Consider the following 24127-nt stretch of genomic DNA (forward strand, 5'->3'; position numbering starts at 1 on the left):
TTTAATTTTCATGTCCCTGACAGTATGAAACCACTGAAATCTCTGATTAGCTATTCTTAGCATTATTGCAGGCAGTTTTCTGCAAATTTCCCCTTCTATAAGATATATTTCGCTTCTGTGAGGAAATACGAGAGATCAAACTTTTATAATGTTTTCCTCAAACTTTTCAGTAGACATATTGTTGGTTAATAGTTTCAGATTTTCCGGAGGAGAGGGAAAACTTTCACTGATGATCTTGTTTACAGTGGGATAATAGATTATCATACTGATAAATCTTAATCTCTCAGAGTAAGAGCTTATTTAGTTTTTTTCCCCTCCTTTAAATCACTCATTTCAAATATTATGTTTTAAAAGAATTGGCTAATTCTGCTTCATTGCCAAGGACAAATATGTTTGTAGCTATTCAGAACATCAGATGCATGCTTACACATATACATACACATAAAAAGAAATCTTAACCTAAAGTTGAAAAGCTTCACTCGTGTGTGTATGTGTGTGTGTGTGTATGTGTGTGTTTGGGGGTTAACTTCATGCTTAGCTTTTGCATAAATATTTCAAAGACATTTTTATATTTGTTAGTATCACTGAAGTCATACATTAGGGATGTTTTGGAGGGTTTTGTTCTCTTTAATACACATATTCTATGAGTCAGAGCTCAACTGGGAAGATATAATTTTATTTTAAATGTGGAGTTCTTCTGCAACTGTAACAATAAAAAGGTCAAGTTTGTGAAGCTGGAGTCCTGGAAAGAGAATGAGTGATTTGTAATGCCCTTCAGAGTGTCTGAAGAGATTTTAAAAATTTCTTTATGTGCTTGGCCCCATAAGAGCTTTTCTTGAAATAGCTTTGTAGTTTCTGTGGAGCCTGTAGTCTTTCAACTATAAGTCTAATTGAAGCCGTCACACCATTATTAGAATAAAGAAGAGAAAGGGTGGGATTATGGGGATGATAAAAATGTATAAAATTAGAACACAGGAATTAGAGTATATCCTAAGTGTTTGATTATAGTCACTCTTTTTAGAAAACATTACTCTTTGAGGAAAAGGAGAAAAGTAAGATTACTTTTTAAAAGAGAAAAGGAAAAACAACACTAACCTGCAAAGACATGCACAAAGAACCTTCAAATAAAATTCTACTCATGGTACCTCCTGAATTTATGATTTTTCTCGAAATAGAGATCTATTTCTATACCAGATTCAGATGCGTTAAATATCCTAAATAATACACTCTCAGTTATTTCTGAGTTAATTAGTTACAGACTTATGGACACTTATTTCCTGTTTACTAATTGTTATGCAGTTGGCAATGTCTTTATAACTTTGAAGCCTCCTCCTTAACCAGAGCTCTTCCTGCATCTTTTAAAGACTTTGGAAGGGTGTGAATCTGAATTGCTCTCCTCCTCCTTCCCATCTGTCCAGATCTTAGTTGCCCACTTCCCTTGTGAAGCTTGTCCTACCCACTTCTACCCACAGTGATTTACAGATGAAAAATACTCTGTAAAATTTAGGTTATTGTGGATTATGTTTTGAACAGTATCTGATTAATTTCATTTACGTCTTCTCTGCAGTGTGTTCAGTCTTTGAGGGAAGAGGCTGTCTCTGACATTTTTTTCTTTGTCCCAGAGAGCAGAGTGCAGTACCAGTTATCCGGTGTCAATATAATTAACTCTACAGCCTTGACTTGATGAAACTGACTGTGTTATTCCATGTCCTTTAGGAAGCCTATCACCAAGACAGGATTAAATTGTAAAAAAATGTATTAGGGGAAATGCCTGTAAGAGAAACTGGGAAGGAAGCTGGGAGAGCCATTGGACCACAGTGCTGGTCTGACCCTGAAAGAAGAAGAGAGGAAGGAAAGAAGGTCAGATGGAAGTGTCTTAGACTGTAGTGCACTTTTAAGGAAAGTTTGGCAAGGCCACTGGGGTTGCCTGTGAGCTCCCACTTCTCCCAGAAGCTGACCTGCCTTAGTGTTCTTGCTGTGCTCAGTCATTAATTGGGAGCAGCCCATGGCAAGTGTGATCTTGGTGCAACTGCTTGGTGCACAGCAGTTGAGACCCTTGGTCAATTATGTTCCTTGCTGCTGGAGTTCTGAGGGGTGCATTTTCATGGTCACCATACTGATATTTTAGATGAAAATTTAATGTGTATAAACTCTGAAAAAGCTCTTTATTTCTACCATTTCCTTCTTCTGTGATTTTATTCATAAACATTCAGGTTAAGCTTCTTCAGAGCATGGCTGCTGATTTTCTTTATTTTGTAGAGTTCCTTCATAATGTCCTTTATGTACCATTTTTTAAAAATCAGAAATCCAAGAGTATAAACTAAACCTTCTGAGTAATTCACCATAATCACACAGTAGTTTCTTGTAATAGGGACATTAAAATTTTTTTTAAGGATATGGGAGTTATTTTACATTTCCTTTTTTATAAAAACTGGGTATATCAGTTCACTTTTAAGTTGTTGCCAAGGGTTTTTTTTTTTTTAAAGTTTTATATAAAAGGAAACTTACATCTAGGAATTTTGCCAGCCATGTTAGATAAGAAAATTGCTTTGTGAGTGAATATTTGTGAGAACATCTAGCCTTCTACATTTCTCATCACCAGTGTTTAGATTATTTCATATCAGTGAATCTATTTTTAGAGCTTATGTTGATCCTTTTCCCTTTTATCAGCATATAGGAAAAACTTAATAACCTTTTTTTTAAGCTCCAAGTTTTTATTATTAGAATCAACAGACTTAATGATCCTGTCAAACTTATTTATATCTATGTATGTATATTTCCATATTTTTATATATTTTTAAAACAATCTCAAACACAGAGTAAAGTTGCAAGTACAGAATTTTATTTTTCTCTGCTATTTGAGGATGATTTGCCAACATGACGCCACATCACTCCCAAATACTTCAGGGTGTTTCCTAACAAGCAAGAAGAATATTCTCCCACATAACTTTAATACAACATCCAAATCAGGAAAGTAACATTGATATATTGTTACTACCTAAGGCTTAGTCTTTTTCAGGTTTCACTAATTGTCCAAATATTATCCTTTATAGAAAAGGGATCTAGTTCAGAGTCACATATTTCATTTGGTTGTCTTGCCTTCTTGATTTCCTTCTATCTAGAACAGTTTCTCATTCTTTCCTTCACTTTGTTGACCTGAAGATTACAGACCAGTCATTTTTTAGAACGTCCCTCAAATTCATTGGTCTGATGTTTCCTCATGGTTAGATTTAGGTTATACATCTTTGGCAGGAGTAACACAGAAGGAATGATCTGCTCTTATTTCTTTCTCTCAGGTAGCCCAGAGTTGTGGTTTTTCCCATTTTCACTTTGATTACATAAATAGGATACTGTTTACCTTCTGCTTCTCTGCTATAAAGTTACTCTTTTTCCCTTTGTAATTAATAAGTATTTTGAGACAATTTGTAACTATGTAAATATCCCATTCCTTATCAGACTTTCCATTTATTTATTACTTATCATATTCACATGGACTCATGAATCCTCATTTTATTCAGGGGATTATATTCTCTTACTATCATTATTTGTTTTGGTGCTCAGATTGTCCCCAGTTAGACAGTGGGAGACCTTTAAGACCTTCAAGTGATAGACATACTCTATCACTCTTGGAGCATTGCCTTTCTTTCTGGACAAAAAGATGTTCCAAGATTTTTTCTGTGCCCTAGTTTTATGATTAGCCATTTCTCCAAGGAGCCCCGTTTTCTGTAGTCAAAAATGGTAAGAAACCAAGATCTGTATGCTACATGTATTCATTGCTATTGGGATGTCATAGCACAAGTCACTTCAGTGGACAGGGCTAGGAAATGTATGTACATATAAATATACAGATAGACATATATATGCATGTATATGCACACAAACATACATTTTTAATTGAGATATTCACATACCATAAAATTCACCCCTTTGAATAAGTGTACAATTTAGTGGTTTTTAGTATTTTCAAGAGTTTATGCAACCATCACCACTATTTAATTTATTCTAGAATGTTGCCATCACTCCAAAAAGAAACCCTATATTCATTAGAAGTCATACCCCATCATCCCTGCCCTCAGCCCTTGTCAGTCATTAAACTTTCTGTCTCTGTGGGTTTGCCAGGTTTTGTTGTTGTTGTTGTTGTTTGTTATAGTAGCTTGGTTGGTAACTTTTGTGAACTAATTTTGTGAAGTCTATATTCTTTGTCATGTGTGGCCACTGAAGTTGCTGCTTGGTGGTCAGCTAATGATTGGACAGAGATTTCCTTATGCCTGTACCAGTAAGTTTCCCATTCTTTGTCATGGGGCTCTGTGTGTGTATTTAGGTATGTCTTTATTACTCAACCAGCCAGTTGAGAACTCTGTTTTGCCTTCATTTTGTGCTTGTGCAGACTCTCAAGGTCAGCCAGAGATGAGAGCTTAAAGCCTTCTCAGACCTTTCCTGAGCATACCCAAAGCTTTGGGCATCTCTACAGCCTTATGCATAGGTATGACCCTATAAATTCCCAGAAGTATGTCTGGGTCTTTCATAGCCCTTATGGACATGTTGTTTCCAAGCTTTTCCTTTTAAGCCTTTTGATTATAATCTCTTGCCTACTCCAACATTTTTTTTTTTTTTTTTTTTTGGCTGCGTTGGGTCTTCGTTGTGGTGCACGGGCTTCTCATTGCGGTGGCTTCTCTTGTTGCAGAGCACAGGCTCTAGGCATGCGGGCTTCAGTAGTTGTGGCATGCGGGCTCAGTAGTTGTGGCTCGTGGGCTCTAGAGCGCAGGCTCAGTAGTTGCGGTGCACGGGCTTAGTTACTCCACGACATGTGGGATCTTCCGGACCAGGGCTCAAACCCGTGTCCCCTGCATTGGCAGGCGGATTCTTAAGCACTGCACCACAGGGAAGTCCCTCTACTCCAACTTTTATCTACCACCTCAGGCAGTCACAGTATTAAACAGTTGCCTGTAATTGTTTTTGACAAATGACCCTGGGGGAAAAGGCTTTCATATTGAGTGAGCCTTGCAGGTAGAATCTTCGGGGAACCACTGGACAGGTAAAATAATGATAATTCTCTGGGTGTGATTCTTTGCAGGAGCTCTAGCCCCATTGTGCTCCCTTTGGTGGCTGCCAGGCTGCTTGTTTTCACCGCAAATGCAGGCTGTTAGTTTTCAAGGTCATAATGTTGCTGCAGAGCAGGGGATGGAACTATGGCAAGTTTAAAATTCTACAGAGTTCCTTGTTCTTACCAAGATTCAGTTGTTTTTCTGGAATGAATGTTCCTCAGGATGCTGCAAACCTTTGGTCAATATCCAGAGCTCTGAAAAAGTTGATTATGACAATTTTTGATATTTTTCTTGTTGTTAAGGAGAAGTACGTTTTTGGAGATCCTTACTCTGACTTTCTTTGCTGATGTTTACAGCCCACATTTTTTTAAAATTGAAGTATAATTGTTTAACAATGTTGTGTTAGTTTCTGCTGTACAGCAAAGTGAATCATCTATACATATACATATATCCCCTCCTTTTTGGATTTCCTTCCCATTTAGGTCACCACAGAGCATTGAGTAGAGTTCCCTGTGCTATACAGTAGGTTCTCATTAGTTATCTGTTTTATACATGGTATATATACCATGGTATATATACCATGTATATATATGTTAATCCCAATCTCCCAGTTCATCCCACTCCCTCTTTCCCCCCTTGGTGTCCATACATCTGTTCTCTACGTCTGTGTCTCTATTTCTGCTTTGCAAATAGGTTCATCTGTACCATTTTTCTATATTCCACATATATGTGTTAATATACGATATTTGTTTTTCTCTTTCTGGCTTACTCCATTCTGTATGACAATCTCTAGGTCCATCCATGTCTCTGCAAAGGGCACAATTTCGTTCCTTCTTATGGCTGAGTAATATTCCATTGTATATATGTACGACATCTTCTTTATCCATTCCTCTGTTGATGGACATTTAGGTTGCTTCCATGTCCTGGCTATTGTAAATAGTGCTGCAATGAACACTGGGGTTCATGTATCTTTTGGAATTATGGTTTTCTCCAGGTATATGCCCAGGAGTGGGATTGCTGGGTCATATGATAGTTCTATTTTTAGTTTTTTAAGGAAGCTCTATAATGTTCTCCATTGTGGCTGTATCAGTTTACATTCCCACCAATAGTGTAAGAGGATTCCCTTTTCTTCACAGCATTTATTGTTTGTAGGTTATTGTTTGTAGGTTTTATGATGATGGCAGTTCTGACCAGTGTGAGGTGATACCTCACTGTAGTTTTGACTTGCATTTCTCTAATGATTAGTGATGTTGAGCATCTTTTCATGTGCCTCTTGGCCATCTGTTTGTCTTCTTTGGAGAAATGTCTATTTAGGTCTTCTGCCCATTTTTTGTTTGTTTTTTTGATATTGAGCTGCATGAGCTGTTTGTATATTTTGGAGATTAATCCCTTGTCAGTTGCTTCGTTTGCAAATATTTTCTCCCATTCTGAGGGCTGTCTTTCGTCTTGTTTATGGTTTCCTTTGCTGTGCAAAAGCCACATTTGTTTTTATATCTGTTTATATGTGTTGAAAACCATGGAGTCATAGGAATACTTCCAATTTCAGTCCAACTCCAGAGGATTAATTCTAGTGTTCTTCGTTCCTGCATTTGTAACTCCCTTCTCTGGCAATGAGAAACCTAGCTCCCGTAATCCTTAATATTTATCCATTAGATATACATTCCTGTATGTAACCAGTCTCCCATTGCTGCTATCAATTCTGTCTTACACAAATAGACTCTACCATGGTAAGGCTCTAACACCCCATGCCAGAATGTCACCCTGCAGGTACTCCTCATCCTGTCAGCCCCTGATTCCCCTTTTTTGGCCACCACTTTGCCACGTGGATGGCCTTGTCATTCTGGTTAGGGTCTGATATACCATGCCAGGCCACCCCTGTGTGTGTCTGTCTTGCTCTCCTTAATGGCACCAGGAAGGAAATGGTAGCTTAATGATGTTTTAAAGATGAATTTTATTATCCTTTCTGTCTTTCATGAGTTTCTCTTGTGAGAGTTTATAAAGATTTATTAGACTTACACTGGCATATCTGGCTTCAAAGAGTGAAAAAAAAAAAAGGTACGACTTATGTCTCTAAACAAATTGGTGGGGGTTTTTTTTGGCATCTGTAGAAAACTGATCATTCTCAAGAAGTCAGTGAACCTAAGAATCCGTAAGAAATTTTAGTAGTGAGTAAGACCCCTTTCAGACAGCTTCATGTTCATTCTGAAGATGGCTCAAATGGGATATTTGGGAAAAGGGCATAGTAATCCTCCTTGATGTCAGCTTGTCATTGCTACCATTTATTCAGCACTTCATTGTGTGCTAGGCACTCTGTTTAATTCTCAAAAAGCTTATATGGTGGTTCTATTACTACCTTTGTGTTATAGATGAAGATAATTGCTCCCCTTTATCACAAAAGTCCTCAGAAGATTTGACTATACTTGCTGTAACCATTTCTTCTTCTCCAACTCTTTCCCAAACTTATATCAGTCAGGATTTCACCTGTATCACTGCACTGAAAATGGTCTGGTCAGAAAACAAATGTATTCCAAATCATAAAGGTTCATCAGTCTCTTCTACCTCAGTTAGGAGTAACTCCCTTCTCCAGCTGCTCAGCTGGAAACCTTGAATCATCCTTGACTCTCCTTTTTTCCTCTTACACTACATGTTAAGAAAGTAACAACTGTTACCTACCATCAGGGGCAGCAGTCGCAGGATGTCAACCCACCGCATGGTTTGTAGGTGTTGGGGTTCCTAAGAAAGATAACGACTCACACGGGCACTGGAAGGAACAATGCTTTATTCTCACAGAAAAGAGCGAGCAAGATCAGCTTCAGTAGTGAGTGTCAGTCCCCTGTGGTGAGCAGGTCTTACCCTGCAGCTGTTGCAGGGAGATGGTCTGCATGCACCCTACTTGTGCTGCAGGGAAGGACCACAGTCCCTCCTCACTGAAAATATAGGTAACAGTGGGGCTGGCTAGGTGCCATATGACACACACACTTAAGCAGAACAAAGAAGTACACATCAAGCCCGGAAAAGGGAAAGATATTCCCAAACAAGGCAGTAAGCCCAGCCAAAGCTGTGAGGGCTCCTTATCTCCATGTGTGGAAATGTTCCAGGCCTACGGCACACTCTTTTACCACCATGCAAAAGTCGACCAGGGTGTGCATGACTGCCTTTCACAGTACCACACATCTATCCATTAGGAAGTCCTTTTGGCTCTGTCTTCAAAATGCACCCAGAACCTGACTGTTTATCACCACTTCCACTGTAGCCACCCTGGTCTAAACTATAATTACCTACCTTGTCTTCCTGTTTCCAGTGGCTTTCTGTCTTATTCATTGTAAAAGCCGAAGTCTTTACAGTGGTTTACAAGGCTGTAGATTTCATGTATTACTATTCTTTCCATCATGCATTCTTCCCTAGCCATACATAGCAGACTTGCTCACGCATCAGAGCCCTTGCACTGGCTGTTCCCTCTGCTTGGAACAATCTACTAACAGAGATCTATGAGGCTTGCTCTTTTACCTCTCTCGACTTCTTGCTCAACTGTTACTTTCTCGGTATGGCCTGCCCTAACCACCCTACTTAAAATTGCCATCTCCTCTTAGCCCAGAACTCCTTAGCCCCTTTCCCTGCTTTACTTTTTGCCAGTGCACTTATTACTTTCAAACATATGTGTATGTATGTTTGTATGTATGTTAGTATTTATTTAGGCTGTTATCTTTTTCCACTAGAAAATAAGCTTTATGAGAGCAAAGTGGTTTTTTTAAACATCTTTATTGGAGTATAATAGCTTTACAATGGTGTGTTAGTTTCTGCTGTATAACAAAGTGAATCAGCTATACGTATACATATATCCCCATATCCCCTCCCTCTTGCATCTCCCTCCCACCCTCCCTATCCCACCCCTCTAGGTGGACACAAAGCACCTAGCTTATCTCCCTGTGCTATGCAGCTGCTTCCCACTAGTTATCTATTTTACATTTGGTAGTGTATATATGTCCATGCTACTCTCTCACTTCGTCCCAGCTTACCCTTCCCCCTCCCTGTGTCCTCAAGTCCATTCTCCATGTGTGCATCTTTATTCCTGTCCTGCCCCTAGGTTCTTCAGAACCTTTTTTTTTTTTTTTTTTTAGATTCCATATATATGTGTTAGCATATGGTATTTGTTTTTCTCTTTCTGACTTACTTCACTCTGTATAACAGTCTCTAGGTCCATCCACCTCGCTACAAATAACTCAATTTTGTTTCTTTTTATGGCTGAGTAATATTCCGTTGTATATATGTGCCACATCTTCTTTATCCATTCATCTGTTGATGGATACTTAGGTTGCTTCCATGTCCTGGCTATTGCAAATAGAGCTGCAATGAACATTGTGGTACACAAGTCTTTTTGAATTATGGTGAGAGCAAAATGTTTTTGTCCATTTTGTTCACTGCTTATACCAGTCTTTCACATAGTAGACTCTCAATAAATATTTGTTGTCTCAAAGGAATTGAGACTTAGGGAATTTAAATAATGCTGGTAAATGGCAGAGCTGGAATTTGAAGTATTTGGCATTTAGATCCATTATAAGAAAATTTTTAAGTAAACTTTTTAACAGTCAGTTATTTTAGAGTTACTGTCCTGGTCATTGCAGTCAGGGGCTAATTTTGTGATTTCACCTAATCTGAGAACCTCATAACCATATTGCTTTAATGGTAAAGCGCATGCTGATTTTCACAGAAAATAATGGTAAATGAATGGTTAATCACTGTGGACTACTGGTACTGAATAGTAAAGAAATTAAAAAAAAAACATGTCATTGATAATATTCTAAAAGCTTGAGTGAAAAGAATATGATAAGGGATATTGGGTACTGAAAATTTTTAATAAAAATATTTATTTATAACAAAATTTTAAAACTTTAAATTGTAGTGTGGGGATACATTCACATTAAGTTTTCATTTACTTGCTTCTTCTGATGTTTGTGGCCCTTCTTAAAATTAATAATTTATCAATAACAATTTTGGCTTTATTAATTAAAAATGCTTTGTATCAATTTGCTTTTTGTAGACTAATTCAGAAATAAACGACTTCAGCTTAATTCTGGATATGAGTGTGTGTGTGTGTGTGTGTGTGTATCCAAAAAGATATATATCTTCAAGAAGATATGTAGACATGGATAGATGCAGATATTGTTCTAAGCGGATACATACACACACACACACACACACACACACACACACACACACACACAGTCAATCCTCATTATTCATAGATTCCATATTTGCAGGTTCACCTACTTGCTAAGATTTATTTGTAACCCCAAAATCAATACTCTTGGTTCTTTTGTGGTCAATTCACTGATGTGCCTGTGCGCAGTGTGGAAAAATCTGAGTCGCCTGATGCATCCGTTCCAAGTTTAGATGAAACTGGGTACTGTTCTGCCTTCTTGTTTCAACTCTAATACTATACCCAAGTGTCTTTTTTTGTGGTATAGTTAGTGCCACGTTTTTGTGCTTTAGGTGATTTTGCTGTTTAAAATGTCCCCCAAGTGTCGTGCTAAGTGTCTAGTGTTGCCGAGCACAGGAAGGCTGTGATGTGCCTTAGGGAGGAGATACATGTGTGAAGATAAATTTCGTTCAGGCGTGCATGACAGCACTGTTGACAGTGATCTCAGTATTAGTGAGTCAACAGTAACTATTAAGTAAGGTGCATTTAAATAGAAACACACGTAACACAAGGTTATGTATTGATCAGTTGCTGAAAATGTGACCAGAGACTTGCAGAAGCCTAACACCCTCTATCCCCTACGGACAGTGGTTGAGTATCTGCTAATTCAGTGTTTGCAGAAACTTCATAGAACATATCTACTGTAAGTAAGGAGACTCTACTGTACATATATACAGTTTTCTCCAAGAAGAGAACTTTTCATTGGTCGTCTATTTCACTATTTTAATCATTATATTAAACCCCAGTGAAGCTCAATGTGTGTCTTTCATATATTTATATTCTAGAGATGTCACCCAAATTGAAATCTTAACACAAACCGTTGAATGGAATGTTACTAATAAGTAATCTTTTTAAACTTTAATTAGATTTTCAAAATTATGGAATATATCGTACATTCAAATGAGTAAACATAATTTGTATTTATGATTTTTAAAAGTCAATAATAGGAGAAACATCCTTGTACATACAACTTAGGAAACACATTATTACCAATATCTTTGAATACTCCAGATGCTCCTCTCAGATTCAGTGTTCCCTCACCAGAGTCAACCACTGTCCTAAACTTTGTGATTATCATTCCTCTGCATTCTTTAACGAAAGCTCTCTCTCTCTGTTTAGTTTGTGAATATTTATTGAATACATAGCAAAAAGAAAAATTTATGTTTTATCATTAGGTTTTATTGTTGCTCACCTAAACTCTGCCACACATGTCAACAATCATTAAGATCTAGAGACTGTATAGTGACAGTTGCTAAGGCCTTGAGCTCTGGAGCTGCCTGAGTTTGAATTCTGGTCTGCTGCTTACTAACTGGGTGACCTGGCACAAGTTGTTTACTTTCTCTTTGCCTCAGTTTCTTCTTCTATAAAATGGGGATAGTAAGAGTACTTAACTTAGAGGTTGTTTTAAGGGTTAAATAAATTACTATATATATAAATATCTGAAAAAATAGATAGTAGTTATTGATAAATAAATGTTATTGGCTAGTTAACAATTAGAAAAATTAATGCTAAAAGTTATTTGAAAAGCTACTTGTATTCTTGTGCTGTATTAAATAATCTTTTCTTTAAATGTTATCCTAATCTCTTTTAGACAACCATGTGTTTTGATGATTCTTGTCACCCTGTGATCTCTTTTCATTTAGCTTATTGTGGCATTACTTTAAAATAGTCTTTCCTGGGTATCTCTTTTTTTGTCTCTCAGATTGTGAGAACAGACCTCTTTTCAGTTTGTAAATGAGTTTATTCCACATATTTTATATTTGGTTGTTTCTCCCTAACATACTCACTTAAGGGCTACTGAGCAATAATCCAAAGGCTGATTTGTTTGTTTGTTTGTTTGTTCGTTTTGACCTCATGTTGGCAGAAGTTCATTGTACTGATAGATGAAACAGTTTGTCTAACTAATAAATGGCAAATTGTTTTACATAAATGTCAAGCTCCTGTTAAAGTGAGGAGATCTGAGTTAGTATTTCCTGTTCTCAGTATTGTCCTCAGAGCTATGTTAAATTGTGTGACAGCTCAATATTTAGGTTAGGGTTTGGAGAAACACGAAATGTATCATGGTTAAAACTGGTGAACTGAACTACTGTCTATCGATAGCCAGTAAATCAGCAAACACAGCAGTACTTTAGCAGTACCAAGAAGCTAAATGGGAATCTGTTTTAGAAGTTTAATCCCTTCTTGCATGCCCACATAGCAGCCTTTCTATCTTGTTAGAGAACATCTTCTGATTTCCTTTTCATTCTTCCTGTGAGTCTGACCTTCCTTCATCTTTAAGTGTGATTGTCTGATAAAATAGTACTCTATGTTGCCTATTTCTGGGACAAAAGAGAAACACTATTCTGTATTTCCTGTACCAATCTGATAAAGGTTTGTGTGTGAGAGTGTTTTGGGAGAAATAAGATTGTAGATAAGTCTTTAGACAATCTAGCTGTAAGACTAAAAACATTCCTTAATGATTTTAAGGTAGTTCAAGAGCAGTAGTGGTTATTGTGTGTTTTGGGAAAAATAAGGTTGTAGATAAGTCTTTAGACAATCTAGCTGTAAGACTAAAAACATTCCTTAATGATTTTAAGGTAATTCAAGAGCAGTAGTGGTTATTGTATATTTTGGGCTGGCAAACAAAGTCCCACTTCCCTGTGGAAAATTATTTTCAAAGTTAGCATCCCTATCAATGCATAACAATTATTCACAAGGCAAAAAAAGTTAAAGTGTTTTCCATATTAATTTCAATAAGGAGAACTTACATTATATATAAATGTTAGAACCAACATGATTAAGCTTTAACAGCTATCTCTGTTTTTGTGTCTAAGTTTTACCTGTAGTCAGTATGTTAATAAACATGCATATTACATAAAGAAATTGAAAGTTCTCCTTCCCTAAACCCATAAGTTATGGATTGAAAAATATTAAGCTGCCCTTGATCAGATTGTCATTTCTTTTGAGAGTATGGAATCTTATTTCCTATCTCTCTTGACCCCCAAGGCAAATCAGAAAATAGGCCCTCCTTCATTTTGGGAGAACACAATCTATAGCGGTGGTGTAATAAAGGTACTAAGTGTACAGGCTCTGTATTTGAAAAGATTTGTGTTCACATTCTGGCTCTAGCTATGTGACCTTGCCCAAGTTAATTTCCCTCTCTAAATGTCACTTTTCTTATCTCATAGGCTTTGTGAGGATTAATTGAGAATGTAGAAAAGCACTTATCACAGTGTCTGACACTGTCTGCCTTTGTACATGCCTTTCCCCTGCAGCATACCTGAAGCATCTCTGTATTCTTCCTTCAAGAATGTGAGGCCAGGCTTGCAGCAATTCTGGTCACATCCTCTTCTTTAAGATTAAGTCAGTATCACCTTGTCTGAGATGCCTCCCTGGCCTTTATCTCTCTATTCCTGGCATTGTGACCTGGTTACCCACCCTTTCCCTCTGATCTTCCATATAACTATCAGAACTTATCTCACTGTGTACTTTTTCATTGTACATGCTGAACTCTTGTACAAGACTCTGAGCTGAGGAGTATAGACCATATCTTTTCATCTTGGTATCTACCTCAGCACAGTGTTTGATTACATAATAGGTGCTCAGTAAATAGTGACTTCCTGAATGAATATATAAAGTTCTCTTGGGACCCCAGCCAGAAGAGTAGTCTATAGTCCAGATCAGAGAGAAGAGACAGAATACAGACACAGATTTTTTTTCCCCAAAAGATACAAAAAATTTTCAAATACACAGAAAAACTCAAAGAATTGTACAGTGAACATCCATAAACCTGTCACCTAGATTCTATAATATTTTGTTACTTTTTTATCACATATGTCTCTGTCCATCTACCCTTATATTCAATTAATTAATCCATTTTAATACTTTAAAGTATTTTAAAGTAAATTGCAGGTCCCTGCCCGGACCTGGCCCCACCCACCACCAGCTGGCAGCCTCCACATAAGGCGGTCCTGGCAGCCAACCAGGTCAGGGGCCAGCCTTGACTACCAGTGCACCCTGCCACAACAGAAGGGTCCCACATAGGGGATACCCCTAGAGCATAAAGTTCTGGTGACCAGAAGGGAGTGTGCTGCTATGCCCCATAAGACAGCTCCTACCTAAGGCCACTTCTCAAATATTGGGAAACATAGCTGACCTGCCTAATACACAGAAATAAACACAGAGAATTACGCAAAATTAGGAGGCAGAGGAATATGTTCCAAATGAAGGAACAAGACAAAACATCCGAAAAAGAACTAAACAAGGAGGAGGTAAGCAATCTATCCAATAAAGAGTTCAAGGTAATAATCATAAAGATGTTCAACAAACTCAGGAGAAGAATGGGTGAACACAGTGAAAATTTTAAGAGTTAGAAAATATAAAGAAGAACCAAATAACTGAACAAATAAAAAATACACTAGGAGAAATCAACAGTAGATCAGATGATACAAAGGAACAGATCAGCGAACTGAAGACAAAGTAGTAGAAATAACCTAAGCTGAACAGAAAAGAGGAAAAAGAATTTTTAAAATGAGGATAGTTTAGGAGACCTATGGGACAACCTCAAGCATACTAACATTCACATTATAGGGGTCCCAGAGAGAGAAGAGAGCAGGGGGTTAGATAATTTTTTTGAAGACATAATAGCTGAAAATGTCCATAACCCATGAAAGCAAACAGACATCTAGGTCCAGGAAGCATAGAGAGTCCCAAACAAGATGGACCCAAAGAGGTCCACATTAAGATACATTATAATTAAAATGTCAGAAATTAAAGATAGGGAATCTTAAAAGCATCAAGAGAAAAGCAACGAGTTATGTACAAGGGAACCCATACATAAGGCTGTCAACTGACTTTTCAGCAAAAACTTTCAGGCCAGAAGGAAGTGGCATAATATATTCAAAGTGATTAAAGAATAAAATCTACAAGAAAAAATACTCTGCCCAACAAGGTTATCATTCAGATTTGAAAGAGAGAGAAAGAGTTTTACATACAAGCAAAAACTAAAAAAGTTGAGCACCACTAAACGAGCTATACAGGAAATGCTAAAGGGAACTCACTAACTAGAAAAGATCATAAATTTAAATACAAAAATTACAAAAGGAAAAATCTCATCAATAAAGACAAACATACAGTAAAGGTAGTAAATCAGCCACTTGTAAAGCTAGTACAAAAGTTAAAAGAAAAAAATAGTAAAGTCATCTATATCCACAGTAAGTAGTTAAGGGATGCACAAAACAAAAAATGTAAAATATCATGTCAAAAACATTAAATTTGGGGACAGGTGAGTAAAAATGCATTCCAACTTAAGTGATCATCAGCTTATCATGTATATATATAGGTTGTTATGTATGAATCTCATGGTAACCACAAACCAAAAATCTGTAATAGATACACATGAAAAAAAGAGAAAGGAATCTAAACATAACACTAAAAATAGTAATCAAATCAATAAGGAAGAGAGCAAAAGAAGAAAAAAGGAACAAAAAAGAACTGCAAAACAACCAGAAAACAGTTAACAAAATAGCAGTAGGTACATACCCATCAATAACTGCTTTAAATGTAAATGGACTAAATGCTCCAATCAAAAGACATAGAGTGGTGGAATGGATTTAAAAACAGTAAGATTCATATATGCTGCCTATAAGAGACTCACTTCATATCCAAAGACACAGATGGTGAAAGTGATAGGATGGAAAAAGATATTTCATAAAAATGGAAATAAAAAAAGAAAGCTGGGCTAGCAATACTTATATCAGACAAAATATAGTTTAAAACAAAGACTGTAACAAGAGACAAAGAAGGACATTACTTAATGATAAAGGGATCAGTCCAAGAAGAAGATATAACAATTATAAGTATATATGCACCCAACATAGGAAGACCTAAATACATAAAGCCAATATTAACAAACATAAATGGAGCAATTGATAGTGCAGATGGAACATTAACCAGGATAGATCACATACTAGGCCACAAAGCAAGTCTTAATAAATTTAAGCAGATTAAAATCATATCAAGCATCTTTTCTGACCACAATGATATAAGACTAGAAATTAACTACAAGAAAAAAACACAAACATGTGGAGGCTAAGCAGTATGCTACTCAACAACCAATAGGTAGTGAAGAAATCAGAGAGGAAATTTAAAAAGACCTGGAGACAAATGAAAATGAACAGTACGTGCTCTCTCCCTTCCCAGCACTGGCACCCTCTCCCCAGAGGGATGGTGTTTGAGCAAGAGGTGCTGGTGTGGGCATTTGGGGTAAATCAGGGCTTGGGCTGTGGCAGTCCAGTTGGGGTCTGAGACCCAGACTGCTTCTGACACACTGCCTGTGTAAATAACGGTTCCCTCTGCCTGCTCAGTTGCCGCTTTGGGTCTGAGCCATCTCTGTGTCTCACAGCCAAGCTTCCTCCTCAACCATGGCAGCGCTCACCCCAGTGTGGAGCTGCGTTGTGAAGCAAGCAGGGCTAGAGTGTTCATTTGGTTCAAACGGGGGCACACACTGGAGTGGTCACAGGAAGCTGGCTAGCCACCCATGCAGTTTACAAACCACCTGTCTGTCCTGCTTCAGGAGCGAGCGTGCTCATGCTTCTTACAAATGAAGTCCAGTCTTTTCACAGCCCTCCTGTTGGTCCCATTGGCCCTCCAACCAGCCAAGGAGCTTGTCTCTCCTGTGTTGGTCCCCAAGGCTGTGTCACCCAGTATGTGACTCACACCACTCACTCTCCAGGGAGGATCTCTGCTCATGTAATCTCCCTTTTCCTCTGAGTCTCCTCTTAGGGGCACAGGTCCCAACCTGATCACTTCTCTTCCCTTCCTACTCAATTCTTTGTGGATCTTTCTTATAGTCTTGGTTGTACAGGAGTCTTTCTGCCAGTGTCCAGTTAGTTGTCAGTGACAGTTGTTCCACAAGTAGATGTATTTTTGATGTGTTCATGGGGAGAGGTGAGCTCCTCATCCTCCTAATCCACCGTCTTCATCTCCTCTACACTTGGCTACGTTCCTTTTGCCCATTCATAGATATTTCTTTGTAAAGTGTCTTTTCATATCTTCTGTCCATTTTTAAATTGGGTTGTTTGACATTGAGTTGTAGGAGTTCTTTATATATTCTGATTCAAGACTTTGTTTAGATATATTTGCAAATATTTTCCCAGTCTGTGGTTTACCTATTTATTTTCTTAACAGTGTCCTTTTGTCAGTGGAGGTTTCTAAATTTTGATGATGTCTACTGTATCAGTTTATTTTTTTAATAGTTAATGTGTCTGTGCCCTGGCTAAGAAACCTTTGCATTTACCAAGTTACAAAGATGTTCTGTGTTTTCCCTGAGTAGCTTTATAGTTTTAGTTTTATGTTTAGGAGCCTAGTACATCTAGAATTAATTTTTGCATATGAAGTGAAGTAGGGATGAAGGTTCATTTATTTCCCCCATATGGATATCCAATTGTTTGAGCACATTTGTTGAAACAATTTTTATATATTTACGTTTTTACATATATAAAAAATTTTCCTTTCCCCAATGTATTATCTTGGTAACTTTGTTGAAATTAAATGACTGTATGAGTGTGGCTCTACTTCTAGACTTTTTATTCTGTTCTATTAATTATTTGTCTATATATGTATCAGTTTTACCTTGTCTTGGATATTGTAAATACTTTTACACTAAGTGTAGTAAAGGCTTCTCTTCTGTTACTCTTTTTTTCTAGTGTTTCCACTCTCGCTTTCTAGTTGTTATGGTCACCCCAATCTGTTCCCTGGTTCTTCAGGCGAATAAGTCTACAGTTTTATATCCAAGTTTTAGCCATCCACACTGGTGCATGACCTCCAGCAAAAGCCATAAAGAATGAGAATTTTACCCAGTGTCATTCCCTTCATCCAAGTTTATTTTCCCCTTCAGTTTCTTCCTGCTTTTTTGTTCAGTGCCTTCAGATGGTCATTTTATATATTTGTCTTGATATAGTTTAAATTTGTTACCAGGGGGAAGGTTGGTCCAGTAGGAATTACTCCTCCATTATAGAAGTGGTACTCAGATGGTTTTTGAAAGTTAGTCTGAAAGCAGGCGTCTGGCCAGAAAAGCAATTAAAATGAGGAGTGGGGAGAGGTATGGTGCAAAGAGAGGCAAGTTTCAAATAGAGGGAAAAGATTTGGTTCAACTCAGAGAAGGCTTAGAATAAAGCCAAACAGTGCTTGGAAGAACTCCAAGGGAAAGAACTTTCTAGAACATTGTGTTTTTCAAACTGTGAATCATAAAATCAGATTTAGTAGGTGGCCTCTGAAAAGTCATTTTTGTTGCTAACCTAATCCAAAGCCATAACACAATTAGAAAGTAAGATCAATACATTGCTGATTTGCACTTTTATTCTCAGCTCTCCAGTTAGAGAATAGTTTGTGAGGTCACTGAGTTCATCCCTTCTTTGGTGTGTTATGGACCTTCATTTTATATTGGACTTCTCTTGTAACACAAACGAACATATAAGTAGCACACTTCTCAGTAAACGTGAAATATATAAAGATGGATCAAACATTTGTCAAAGTTTTGTCAGGGTCGATGAAGCATGATTGACTTTAGAGATCCCCAGTTTTAAGGAATCCTCAACTTAGACATCTTTTATGGGGAAGGGAAGCCTTGAAAATATATGTGACATAATCTCTTAGCAACAGATCTCAGAGTTCCTTGTTCATGGAAAAGGAAGTGATGGAGCACCATCAGGAATGCAGTAAATAGGGATAGTATTAGAACCCTTCCCCTCTTTCTTTGTTATTTTTTCCTTCTCTTTTCTCTCTGTAACTCTCCCTCCACCGTAACACACACACACACACCCATGAGCTCTGGATAAAAGTACAAATAAGGACTCATAACTATATAACTCAAAGAAAATTAAATAAGTAAAAGGATGCTAATCCATCTTTCAGTTTCTAAAATTAGGCTGAGCTCTGGAAACTGGTTGTAATGAAGAAAGGCTTCTTTCAAATTCTTTAGCTAATGATTCCATGATATAATTTTTCTCTCATTAGAAGAGAGTGTGATAATATCAACATTGGCAGAAGAAGGTTAAAAGATAACAATAGTACTTCAAAAGACACCATTAAGAGCATGAAAAGGCAGGTCACGCACTGGGAGAAAATATTGGTAATACATATGTCAGACAATGATCTTGTCAACAGAATGTACAAAGAACTCCCATGAATCAGCAATAATAAGATGAACAGCCCAATTAAACAGATGAGCAAGAACTTGACGAGATAATCACAAAAGAATATGTTATCAGTTGCCTAAAAGCACATGATAACATGCTCTATGTCATTAGCCATCAGAGAAATTTAAGTCAAAACCACAGGAATTAATAAAAGGAAAAAGACTTGCAGTGTCAAGTATTGACAAGGATCTGAAGCAGTGAATACTCTTATGTTTTGCTGGTGTGGATGCAATAATTGAGCAACCACCTTGCAAAATAGTTTGGCAATATCTTATAAAGTTAAACATACCCTTATCGTTTGAACCGTGAACCTCCACTCCTCGGTATTTACCCAAGGGAAATGAAAACCTATGTACACAAAAAGCCTTGTGTATACAAACCAGCTTTATTTGTACTAGCTCCAAACTGGAAAAAAACCCAAATGTTCATCAATGGGAGAATGGATAGACCAATTGTGGTATGTTCATACAGTGGAATACTACCCACTGATTAAAAGGGATGAACTACTGATGCATGCAACAACATGGAAGAATCTCAGAAACATTATGCTGAGTGAAAGAGGCCAGACACAAAAAAGTATATATTATATTAATCCATTTATATGAAATTCTTTTAAAAATGCTAAGCTAATAATAGATTGTAGAAAAAATCAGATCACTGGTGGCCTGGGGTGGAGGTGGTTTGACTGCAAAGAGGCATGAGGAACATTCTAGAATGATGGAAATAGTCTATAATGACGGGGTTACATAAATGACTGAAGGAATTGTGAAATTAAAAGGTATGCATTTCACTGAATATAAGCTATATTTCAATAAAGTTTTTTTAAGTAAAAAAAAGAGTTCTAGTTCCTGTAATCTGACTACCTTGGCATATGGGAGATACCCCACTTACCCTCCCTATGGTAACCATTCCTATTTATCTTTGATAACCATTGCCCTGGACAGAGAGTATTTTTATACTTACAAAATCATAGTGCATTAAATGGAGATTCCCCTCACTTTAATGAAGTACAACAGATAGATGGGATACATGGAATGGGATACATGTCCAGGATTTAAACAGCACAGTTGGGGTGTTTGTCTTTTACAAATAAATGTAGGAGCATCTGAATGATTTTTGTTGTTTTTGTTGTTCTAAATCAGGGATCAGGAAACTATAGCCTACGCTGTCTGACTTTGTACTACCCTTAATCCACAAAAGCCACAAATGGTTTTTATATTGTAAGGGGTTGTTTAAGAAAAGAAAAACAGGGCTTCCCTGGTGGCGCAGTGGTTGAGAATCTGCCTGCCAATGCAGGGGACGCGGGTTCGAGCCCTGGTCTGGGAAGATCCCACATGCCGCGGAGCAACTAGGCCCGTGAGCCACAACTTCTGAGCCTGCGCGTCTGGAGCTTGTGCCCGGCAACAAGAGAGGCCGCGATAGTGAGAGGCCCGCGCATTGCGATGAAGAGTGGCCCCCACTTGCCGCAAATAGAAAAAGCCCTCGCACAGAAACAAAGACCCAACACAGCCAAAAATAAATAAATAAAATAAATAAATTTACAAAATCACTTGCTTTAAAAAAAAAAAAAAGAAAAGTAAAACAATATACAGCAGATATGTAAGTGTCCCTCAAAGCCTAAAATATTTACTATTTGGACTTTAACAGCAAACCTTACTAATTCCTATACTATAGTCTTTGATCAGCATGGTCTGCCTACTGTAATTGATTCAACCTATTAAAAACTTGAACAGGGTTATCTTTTTTAAAAAATTGTAATCTCAGCAGTTTGAAGTATTAAGCATACAACCTTATTTCCTTTCCTATGAAGACTAAGGTGACTATTAAGTTGAATGGTATGATAGCTGCTTCTCTAGGGATACTATATTTCCTGTGAATGGGCCTCTGGCTCTGTACTAGCCGGGCTGGTTAGAATGATGTTGAAGATGGTGAATAGCCAGAACATTCGTGATAGTGTGTGGCATGTGTGGCAAGAGGCTCTCTCCCAGCCATCCTGCTAAAAATGCAGGGCAATACTAAATGTTTCTGGTTTGCCCTAGTGGTATAGATGGGAGGAATCACCCTTTAGCCTCTGGAAAGTGCGAGAGTAGTTTAGAAGGTGTCTGAGAACATGTAGAGGCTAGAGAGGGTGATTTTTTTTTTTTTTTCTGTTAGGTTAGGGGATCTGCACTGCACTCTCACAGCATTACGGTTTCCCCCATATAGTGCATTAGAATTCCCACATCAACTGTAGAACCTTCCCACCCTCTTCCACTCTTTGCTCCTGCCTCCCACAGTCTCTTTTGCCTGACTACAAACCATAATGGATCTTTAAAAATTAATTTAGGTGCTCTGAGCATCTCTTTATTCCAGATTCTAAAGATGAACCTGGGGATATTGGTACATCTAGAATTGCTTTAGGAAATGTACAGCCTCTTTGAGGGATCCCACTGTGCTAATGGCTCACACATCCAAATTGGGGGATCAGTGAAATTGTGGTGGACAGACCAGGGGCAAGAACAAGCAGCAGCTTGGTGTGAGCTAGCACTTAGGTTAAACTCTGTGAATGTTTACGATACTTCTTTCTTTTCATCTTTTCTCTAGGCCTACTCTGTCTATGACGAAGACATTGGGTACTGTCAAGGACAGTCTTTTCTTGCTGCTGTATTGCTGCTGCATGTAAGTAATTTTCCGTGTAATAAAGGGCATGGTGCTGCCAAGTTTATTTTATTTGCTGCTTGGTTTTGTTTTCCCTTCTTATTCTCCATTTACCTGATGGAGATTACACATGGCATATCTTTTTTAAAATGTACTTTTGGTGATAAAGTAAGAGATCTGATGTCACGAACAGGACAGTTTCTCAGTAAAATTAATTTTGCTGGCTGGTAGGGAATAAATTGCTTATTTGGAGTTATTTTTAACTAGAACCCTCTGGAATTAAAGAAGTCAATGTAACTGCCCAAACATGAGCAGGACCAGAGCCATGATGAAGGAATGTGACAAGGAAGTCTTTCATCTTTTTTGTGATTTATTTTTGTATACTCTCTTTCCTCTTAGTCACCTTCATTTAACAGAACATTTATTGAGAATCAGTTGTCAGTACTGGGCTAGGAAGTGGGATTACAAATACAAATAGTTTATCGTTTGTGTTCTCAAAGACCTCATGGGCTAGGATGGGGCACAGGTAATGTACGCACATACCTATTATTTTAATTCTTTTTATGTATCTGTGCTGATTTTTGTGATGATCACTATAGAGGAACTTATAGTGTGCTAAGTGAAAGCGATGCACAGAATAAGAGACTAGAGAGGAGAATTATCCAACTCAGCTCTGCCAGAACTTTCAGAAAAGACTTTCTAGAGGAGGTGGTAGCTTCGCCAGGACATAAATAATTGAGGTTGGGGGAGGTGAGCTGGGTAAGAGAGGGAGTAGAGATTGGTAGACAAAAGGAACAACATGAGCAAATGTATGGAAACACAAAGGGCACAGCATATAAAGGGAACAGTATGAAATGACAGTTCCTATACCGTTGCTATAGAAATTGTATGCAGAGAGAGGTATGAGGTAAAAATGGTCATATGGGCAGGAACCAAATTATGAAGACTTTTTAATAATGTCAAGAAATGTGGGCTTTATGCTAAAGCTAATGAGGAGCCATTGATCAGTTTGAAGCAAGGGAATGACAATCAGATGTTCACTTCAGATAAATTATTATATCCATGTAGAGAGTTGAACTGAAGGGAGCAAGCAATAGCAGAGAGACCAGTTAGGAAACATCAATCTAAATGAGAGCTATGGAGACCCAGAGAAAAAAACAATTAAAAACATGCAGGAGGGGACTTCCCTGGTGGCGCAGTGGTTAAGAGTCCACCTGCCAATGCAGGGGACACGGGTTCGAGCCCTGGTTCGGGAAGATCCCACATGCCGCGGAGCAACTAAGCCTGTGCGCCACAGCTACTGAGCCTGTGCTCTAGAGCCCGCGAGCCACAGCTACTGAAGCCCAGGCGCCTAGAGCTGGTGCTCCGCAACAAGAGAAGCCACCACAGTGAGAAGCCCGCGCTCCACAGCGAAGCGCAGCCCCTGCTCGCCGCAACTAGAGAAAGCCTGCACGCAGCAACGAAGACCCAACGCAACCAAAAATAAATAAGTACATAAACTTATTTAAAAAAAAAAAATCTAAAAACATGCAGGAGGCAAAATTCGTAGGTTTCATGGATGGATTGACAAAGGAAGGGTCAAAGGTAACATGTCTATAGTTTTCTTGCTTAGGTGACTGGATGAATTATGGTATTTTGAGGTGAGATAGAAAACACATCCATTGAGATTGAATGGAGAAGAAAGGTTAGGAGTTGATGATGAATTTTGTTTTGAAATTTGTGGGGGGTGGTATTTTGGGGATATCTGAGTAAAGCTGTCCAGCAACCAACTGTTTACTGGAGACTGACACTGGGGGAGGAATCAAAGCTGAAATCATGAGAGTGGATTAGACCATATAAGAAGAATAAATAGAAGAAGAACAGGATAGATCCCAAGGAATGCCAGATATTTAGAGGGCTGATGAGGAAGAGGAATCCTTGAAGAATTTCTGGATTTTCAACAGAGAAGAAACATTGTATAATGTCAGATGCAGCAGAGAGGTCCAGCAAGTTTAAAACAAAAGCATTTCTTTTAGGTTTGCATTCTGGAAACGAAGAACAATTATAATAGACTTGTGGTCCTAATGCTGATC

General features: G+C 37.9%; 1 protein-coding gene across 3 annotated transcripts in view; it reads left to right on the forward strand.

The window, feature by feature from the left end:
- Window positions 1–24127, forward strand: part of RABGAP1L (RAB GTPase activating protein 1 like) — a 706627-nt gene that overhangs the window by 431176 nt on the left and 251324 nt on the right. For all 3 annotated transcript variants that reach the window (XM_057545595.1, XM_057545598.1, XM_057545602.1), the window contains exon 15: window positions 22002–22076. In XM_057545595.1, the coding sequence (XP_057401578.1) occupies window positions 22002–22076 (75 nt within the window). The remainder of the gene's footprint in view (window positions 1–22001; window positions 22077–24127) is intronic.

Source organism: Balaenoptera acutorostrata, chromosome 1, assembly GCF_949987535.1.
Source record: "Balaenoptera acutorostrata chromosome 1, mBalAcu1.1, whole genome shotgun sequence".
Classification (NCBI taxonomy): domain Eukaryota; kingdom Metazoa; phylum Chordata; class Mammalia; order Artiodactyla; family Balaenopteridae; genus Balaenoptera; species Balaenoptera acutorostrata.